General features: G+C 42.4%; 1 protein-coding gene across 2 annotated transcripts in view; it reads right to left on the bottom strand.

Moving 5' to 3' along the window:
- Positions 1 to 3,191: 3,191 nt before the first annotated feature.
- The window catches only part of lsm14aa (LSM14A mRNA processing body assembly factor a), a 9,043-nt gene continuing 4,217 nt past the window's right edge, over positions 3,192 to 8,017 (bottom strand). For both annotated transcript variants that reach the window (XM_037683310.1, XM_037683311.1), the window contains 7 exons: positions 7,077 to 7,271; positions 6,710 to 6,790; positions 6,256 to 6,432; positions 5,985 to 6,147; positions 5,650 to 5,688; positions 4,592 to 4,829; positions 3,192 to 4,015 (listed from right to left, as the gene is read on the bottom strand). In XM_037683310.1, coding sequence (XP_037539238.1) covers positions 3,992 to 4,015; positions 4,592 to 4,829; positions 5,650 to 5,688; positions 5,985 to 6,147; positions 6,256 to 6,432; positions 6,710 to 6,790; positions 7,077 to 7,271 — 917 coding nt within the window. In that variant the 3' untranslated portion in view covers positions 3,192 to 3,991. The remainder of the gene's footprint in view (positions 4,016 to 4,591; positions 4,830 to 5,649; positions 5,689 to 5,984; positions 6,148 to 6,255; positions 6,433 to 6,709; positions 6,791 to 7,076; positions 7,272 to 8,017) is intronic.

Here is an 8,017-nt window from a genome sequence, read left to right as displayed (position 1 = left end):
TGATCCATCCTCCTGGTCCTGTTGATCCATCCTCCTGGTCCTGTTGACCCATCCTCCTGGTCCTGTTGATCCATCCTGGCCCTGTTGATCCTGGATCATCAGATCCTGACATGTCCCCGTCCTCTGAGGACACATTTTCATCTGTCTCTCATCTCACTCGCCTCATTTCTGTTTCTTCCTCAGTCTCTGAAATTACAATGTCACTGTTAGAATGAAGATTATTGTTCAATAAAAATATGACATGTCTTATTTAACACTGTTCGTACCAAAGTTTAATTTAGAACAACATGTGTGATCACTGGTCAGATCACTGGTCAGTGGAAGTTCTGCTGTTCTTCTCATCTGGTTCTGGTCCATGAACAAATGGTTGAACCTCCTTCAGTCTCACACGTCCTCACTGTGTCTCTGTGAACTGTCCTCTCTAAATGTGTCTGTAGAGTGACATTAGTTTATTTTCTTGCACATTTCTTTGACAGTTAAACATTTTGAGCTCTGATTGAAAATGTTTGTACAGATTAAATTTACAGCTCTCACTTTGTGTTGTTGTGATGATGATGATGGTGCTCCTGCTGACTTCAGATGATGTCATTAATAAACAGTATAAATGTCAGTAAAAGTACTTTATTAAAGCTTGCTTTACATTTTACATATTTTATAATAAATTGTTTGGAAATTTATTTTTGCACAGTTAACACTTATTTTGTCATCTGTTATGATTTTAACTAGAAACGGTTTCATTTAAATTAACATTTTAATCAATGAATTACAATTTATCCAATAGTTGTCAGGCTACAATCAACTCAGTTATCAGGTACTTGGTTGCCATAAAAAAACGACAAATACAACAATTATATTCAGTCTCTCTTGTAAATGAGTCCTCGTGGCTCAATGGGACGAACCTGTTTAAATAAAGGTTGAATTAATATCTTCTATAGAAATCAAGAATTCATCCAGATGATCTGAGGTAAGCTGGAGCAGATCTGAACTGCTGGAGGACAAGGTGGAGCATTCTCATGCAGAGAACATCAGAAACAGCTTTATAACAGGTGTTACTCTGATCTTTTTTAACGTGTGTAACGTTATAAAACACTGACATGGCTATATTGATCATTGTATTGCATATACATTATTTTTCTAACAAATATGTGTTTGCAGTCTCGTTTCCTTCTAAAATTTAATGATAAATGTATCAGCTGCTTCTAAAAATGCTTTGATAAAATGCATAGTCTGTGAAATAATCAATAATCAGTTCAGTAATCAGTTCGTTACTGCTCAATAATTACTGAAAGACGTCAGGTAAAGTAAGAAAAGTCGATTTTTGTGTTATGTTGCGCCAGCAGCCGCTCAAACTGACTGACAGCGATGAGCTGTTTGGAACTATGGGGAGCTGCATGAACCACGTGACCGCGTATCGGCGAGTTCAAAGAGTGTCGCAACTCTCTCTTTACAGGGCTCTGTTAATAACAAAATACTGCAATAAAAAATTAAAATGTCCTTTTGCGAATGATTTGTTGCACACTCACAGGCTTTGTGAAAAAAAAAATTTAGGCAAAGATCAAAGAACATTTCCAAATTTATCAATTAACAAGAACTTTACAACATTCAGATTAAAGGTACTCATGGCAGACTTTGAAAACTGCTGAGAATTTGGTAGTGTTTACAATTTACAGTATTGAGCAATTCTGAAGTGTGGGTTCTCATTTAATGTACCACAAACCAAGCTAAATCTGCAGTAAGTTTATCTGCAGAAGCAAATCAACAAATCTGAGCCCAAATATGTACAAATGCACCAGAACTTTCAGGCTCCTCCATGATCATCCCACGTGGCTCCTTCATGGCCATCAGAATTGTTGACCTATTTTCAGTCACTTTGGTTGTTTTTGTAGCTAAATGTGGTAGTTAGCAGCTGCTCACAAATTATTTTATAGACACATTACCGTCAACATGAAATAATTGTGCCGATTTAGTATTACATTATAAATTTCTTTTGACTGGTCTTCATGTAATAATTTCATCAGCAATTTCAAAGTTATTTTCTTGAACTGGACCAGAGGAAAGCTGAGGTACTGTATGAACTGTGACAATCAGCATAAAAAATAAAAACGCTAAAGTGTCTGCAAATTTAGTGTTTTTATTTATTTATTTATTTTTTAACAATGCATCATTTAAAAGCTCATTTTGTTTTCAGTTGTGTCCTGATTGGATCGAGGCACCATCACCGAACGGTTCTGTTCGGTGCTTTCAGGTGGAACACAGAGGAACCAAAACGCACCACTTCAGCTCCTCTGATGGGCTTTCAGGGCGTTGTCTCCTCGTTCCTGAGCTCAATTTAAAGGTGGCCCTGCAGTTCGGGTCTCGCGACGCCCTTTTAGATGAAACAAAGTGTTTATTTAATGTTCGGGCCAAAACAAGGAAGCATCACCCAAACCAGAACCGGGTCAAACACCAATGTCATAGCTGCAACAATAATCATGTTATTACCAAAGATTTCTGAACCAATCAGCTGTTTGGATAATTAAATGTTAAAACGTCTCCGGAGGAAAAACCAGAGAAGCTCTGAGCGAGCCATGTGGTTCTGCTGTGGCCCCGAGACCGGTTGGACCCAGGTGTGTTGTTAAACTACAGAAACCTGTGGTTCTAGATCCAAACAGCAGCTGCAAGGTCAAATTCTAGAATCCAAACCATTTTCTTTGCAGATTAAGGAATAAATAAATTATTGCTAACTGATGTTGCTACAGTCCATGGCTGTTTTTACACCGTGTTAAAACAGTTTGACATCACTTCCTGTGTTGGATCACTTTGACATCACTTCCTGTTGGCCGGGCAGTGCAGCAGGTCAGTGTCTTCATGAGAACTTTGTAACAGGACGAGAGACCTTTTTATGATGCCGGCCGACAGGCAGATGGAGTACCATCTGAGAACACCTTCAGCTCTGGAAGAATCAGAGTGCCTGAATTAAATCAAACCAGAAGAAAACAAAATAAATAAAACCCCAAAATGTTTCTTACATTTTTAACAGAATTACTGTTTGATGTTTGTCTCTATCAAAAGGACAAATTTACCGTACGGCGTTTGACTCTGAAATCACCGTTTGTTAAAGAAAGACAAACATTTCTGTATATATACACATTTTATTTTATTTTCACTCACTTTAACGTTTGTTTTTTTTATTAGTTGAATTTTTTCTTGACTTTTAGATGTCAAGATTCAGGTTGCACAAAAAAAAAAAAAAACTTTCTGCAGAGCTGAGCTGTTCTTATTAATATATTATTAACTATGATGGCAAATAAAACCTAAACGTTTGTAACTTATTGTTGAGGATTTGCTTTAATTTAGGCATTTTCTGATCCTCCATCCTTGTCTGATGTTATGAAGGTGTCACATACAAATCGAAGCAAACTGCAGAGCTTCAGCAGCTCATTAAAGAAAACTGAATAAAAGTTCTGTGAAGGTTCTGCGAACTGCCATTTAGAACCTGCCACTGGTAATAAACGGGTCACGTTAGACACCCAGTGAGGAAATGATGCCGCACCTACATCGCTAATGTGAAGTGAGAGTCACAAACACAGCGAGCTATAACGAGAGACACGGCGGCGAGCAGGTTCATCACACGACAGGACGCCACAGTAGAAAAGTAGACGTTAGGAAAGGTGAGACGGAGAGCCTGCAGCGTTCACTACAGGACAAACCCTGATAAAGCTACGCGAGCGTGGACGAGTCTGAGCAGAAACAAAAATCTCCTACAGAATCGTTTTAGAACATCGCTTCGTCAACTCGTTTCTCTGATAAACTGCATCAAGGTCGCCTCAGCCGCCGACTGACGGGGGAAGATAAGCTGCATTCAAAAAGTCTACTCCAGTGCTGGTGACAAATATACAACTAGTAGACAATCTTCATTATTTTAGTCAACAAAATAGAAACCAGAACTATTTCTTTCCCATGGAGGGATGAAGAAGTCCCAGCAGTGTGGAGCCTCTTCCTCCTGCCGAGACTACGCAGCCACTTTGTTGTCCTTCTGAAAGAAGAAAAAGAAACACAAAAACACATTTAATATTAATATTAAAGCACATCTACACAACTTTTATACATGTTTAGAGGACATTGCTCACTGCTCTTTAAGACCAGCAAAAACATCTCAGACATCATCACTTTCCAACTGAGCAACTCAAAAAGCAACAAAAAAAAAAAAGTTATTTAGACTTTAAATCTGTGTTTTTAACATAATGTGAAATCCACCTGAGAAACGTAATAATTAATAAGACATTCAGATCTGATGTCAGCGTAGCTCAGATTTCTAAATGTAACATTTAAAATATTTCAAGCTTGACAGTTTCAGAGCTGTTTGGACTGAAAGTCTCCCGTTTATCTTGAATCTTCTGCATTAATGAAGCTGCTGCTGTGTTCAGACATCTAACAACGGCAGATTTTACAGGCCAAAGAGTTGTGACTCTTAACAGCCCGACACTTTTTTTTCTGTTTCTACACTCTGACTTCCTGGTGGCGCTGCAGCACTGGTTATACTTTAAGAAATCTTTGGGGTGTCAGCAGAAGCACTAAACAAAAGAAAAAAACAGCAAAAAGTTGCATTTACCCTGAATGGTAAGTTGGCAAACTCCTGCCCTGCCTGGTTTCCACGGTAACCTCCCCTGAAGCCTCCACTGCCCTGCGGGGGCCCGAAGGAACCCCGGCTAGCTGAACGACCACGACCTCCACGGTAGCCCATGCCCCCGCGGCCGCGGTAACCTCCACGGCCTCGATTCTGTCGCAGAGGGATGCCGAAGGTCTCTGCGTTCATCCTCCTCTCCTCAGCCCAGGTCTGTCGGCGCTCCCTGCAGGACGAAGAGGAGAACCGTTCGTTTGCATCGCTGTGCCGGGCTGCAGAACTCTAACCAGTGTGCAGCATAATCCAACCTAATCAGGTTAAAGTCTTATCTGCGTTTAATCTTCATCTTAGAGAAAATACCCCTGAAGATCCTTCAAACGTGCTCAATTTTAAACCAAACATGTTTATTTATGTTTACTGTTTAGATAAAAAACAAAACAGATGAAGAAGGGAGCAACACATCTGGATACTTGACCTCTGAATGTCTGTTGGCTTCTTAGATAAATAACGTTATTAACTTTAAAGTAACATATCCTATACAAGTATGTGAATGTTTCTGTACAGCACCCTGAGACAACTTCTGTTGTGATTTATAAATAAACTGAATTGAAATTAAATTGAAAAAAAAAACACCCCTTTTGGGGAGTAAACAACATCTTGTTTGACAATAAACAAATAACTGGGTGTCTGTAAAAATTCAACATGAACACTGACAGCTGAAAAAGCTAAAAATAAATTGCTAAAGCTAAAACGAAGCAGATCAAAATAAAAAAATAAAAAGAAAAATGCTAGTTAGAAGTAGCAAAAGTTTAGCTAAAAGGTAGTTGTACCATAAGGACAGCTAAAAGCTAAAACATATCAAAACGATTGCTACAATTAGCAAAATGCTAACTAAAAATAAAGGTCATGTAGAAGCTATAATTAGCAAAATGCTAACGAAGTGGTAAAAAGGTAGTTAAAAGCAGACTGAAAATATTTTTTGGTGTCAGCGGACGTTCTCAGATCACCTTGAAGAGAAACGCTCACATGAGAACAGGAACACTCACCGTGGGAAACCTGAGCCTCCCAACTTGTCGTTTGCTTTCCTGAAAGACGGAAAATACAGATGATCAGGATTTACACACAGGACTCTCAGAACATCTGCTTCTTCATCATATTTGACCCAAACCATCCTGAGAACCAGCAGAGACAAGGACGGACAGACGGATCCATCTGATCCAATTCTAATGTGAACATATTTAACATTTGAACTGGATCATGTCCCACAAACTTCCACTGAAACCTCTGCCAGAGTTTAAGGCTGTCGAAAGACTTCCAGTCAGAGGAACAGTAAACTTGAATCCAGGAACGTTTGGAACCAACGTTTTGTGTGGACTCGTACCTCATATCGTCACAGGAGATGTTGTCGAAGAAGGATTTGGACTTGTCGTAGTAACAGTTGGGTCCGAGCGGGTCGCACTCGTCAGCGTTGCCCTCGCTGTTCTGAGTTTCTGTTGCAGAGTCCCCTCGGTCCTCGCCGTTCAGAACCTTCTCAGACTTCTCGTCTACGAGATGACAAAAACATCTCTGAACTCTAAACCGTGTTTACATCAGAGCGGTTCTGTTGGGTTTGACCTCTGACCTTTAGGGTTGGGTCAGAACATTTTACCAACCTTTCAGCTTCAGCTTGTTCTGAAACTCCTGGTCGATCTCTTTGTTGAACTGGGCGTTGGCGCTCTCGAAGTCGAAGTCTTTGTCGAACTTCATGGGTCCATCTCGGCGAAGGTTGAAGCGCCCTCTGCTGCGGTGCCCGCCCCCTCGGCCACGGCGGTTAGCTGCTCCGATGGTACCTGCGGGGAACAAGAGGCGGCGTTAGCTGCTGAAACGTGCAGGTTTTAGAAGAGAAGCAGACATGAACAGAAACGGTCTCAAGATGAGAAGCAGGAAGCCGCCATGGCTCGGCTTCAGGTGTTAGTGCCACACAGATGGAGAAGCAGGAAGTCGGAGCAGCAGCTCCACCACCTTCAGGAGAACAAGTCCTCCGAGGATGAGGGTGGAGCTGCTGCCGCCGTTTGACAGGACAACGGAGAGCATGCAGGATGGGTTCAGAGACAGTTGGACTTTAACCTGTTGGACGTTTATTGGGGTCCCTGCCTTCGCCTCGTATCTGCTCTCCTTCGGCTCTGTGAGCGTTCTGGACTTCTGTTCCTGGAACGGAAGAAAAGTTTCAGATTCCACAACCAGCGTGGGAGAAGACAACAGAATATCAGTGAGCTGTGTCTTCTGCTGTCAAGATGTTTGACATGGACCTCTGCAGAGGGCCAGTCTGCGGGGCGGTGTGAGCAGCTCCGAATACAGATTTGAAAGCCGCGCACACAAATTAAGGCGTGGCACTTTGTTTTTAGAAAATGGCCGCTCAAAACGCAACTGCCCAGCTCACTGTTCTCTCAGGGTTCAGGATTGTACAGGCATTCAGGACAGAGACCGTCCTCACCTCTCCTCGTGTCCCCTCCGTCCTGGTGTTGAGCCTTCTGGCTGCTCTGACTGGGAGCAGCAGCGGCTGTGCGGCTGTGGGCGGGGCTTCTGCGTCCCGCTGTGGTGGAGGACGCTGGGGCAGATGGGCCGGTTTGAATCGCCTGGTCCAAGGTGGGACTCTTCCTCTGAGTGTCCTGGTTGGCGCTGCTGGAGCCTGAGGAGGACCAGAACAGAGAATGGGTTAGAGGTCCACATGGGTCACAAGAGAACCAATCAAATCAATGTATACACCACAATGTAGCAAGCCGGACTTTGGGCCATTCTGGAGGACTTCATCAGCTGGAAAAGCTGAGGTTCTAGATCCAACAGAACCAGAAGAGAGTGTGTTCAAAGCACTGCAGGGACATTTAGAGGACTCTGCTGGTCTAAAGCGAGCTTTGAGCTAGAATCAGAAGCAGACAGAATAGGAACCAGACATGTCGCGTTCCAGCTGGTTGTTTTTGTTTTATGAGCTCAAACCACAGGAAGTTGGTTCCTGTGAGACTCAGAAATTAAAGGAACCACTTGAGTCCAGGAACCAGTTCTACCACACCTCTCTCCCACCCTCCCAGCAGCAGGTGGGTTTGCCGGAGGCACCAGGCAGTTTCTCTTTAAACATAAAAACTCTGAGGGTGAAGGAGCAGAACTGGCCCAAAAGGACACAAAGGTCAAAAAGATAAAACATCGACTTGCGTTGTATTTAAGATGGCAATACCAGACAGCAGACAGGAAGAAGACAACCAGAAGACAGGACGAAGACAACCAGAGGACAGGACGAAGACAACCAGAGGACAGGAAGAAGACAACCAGAGGACAGGAAGAAGACAACCAGAGGACAGGAAGAAGACAAACTGAGGACAGGAAGAAGACAACCAGAGGATAGGAAGAAGACAAACTGAGGACAGGAAGAAGACAACCAGA

This window comes from Nematolebias whitei, chromosome 10, assembly GCF_014905685.2.
Source record: "Nematolebias whitei isolate Nwh7 chromosome 10, NemWhi1, whole genome shotgun sequence".
NCBI lineage: Eukaryota > Metazoa > Chordata > Actinopteri > Cyprinodontiformes > Rivulidae > Nematolebias > Nematolebias whitei.
This window is presented reverse-complemented; position numbering and strand designations above follow the sequence as displayed.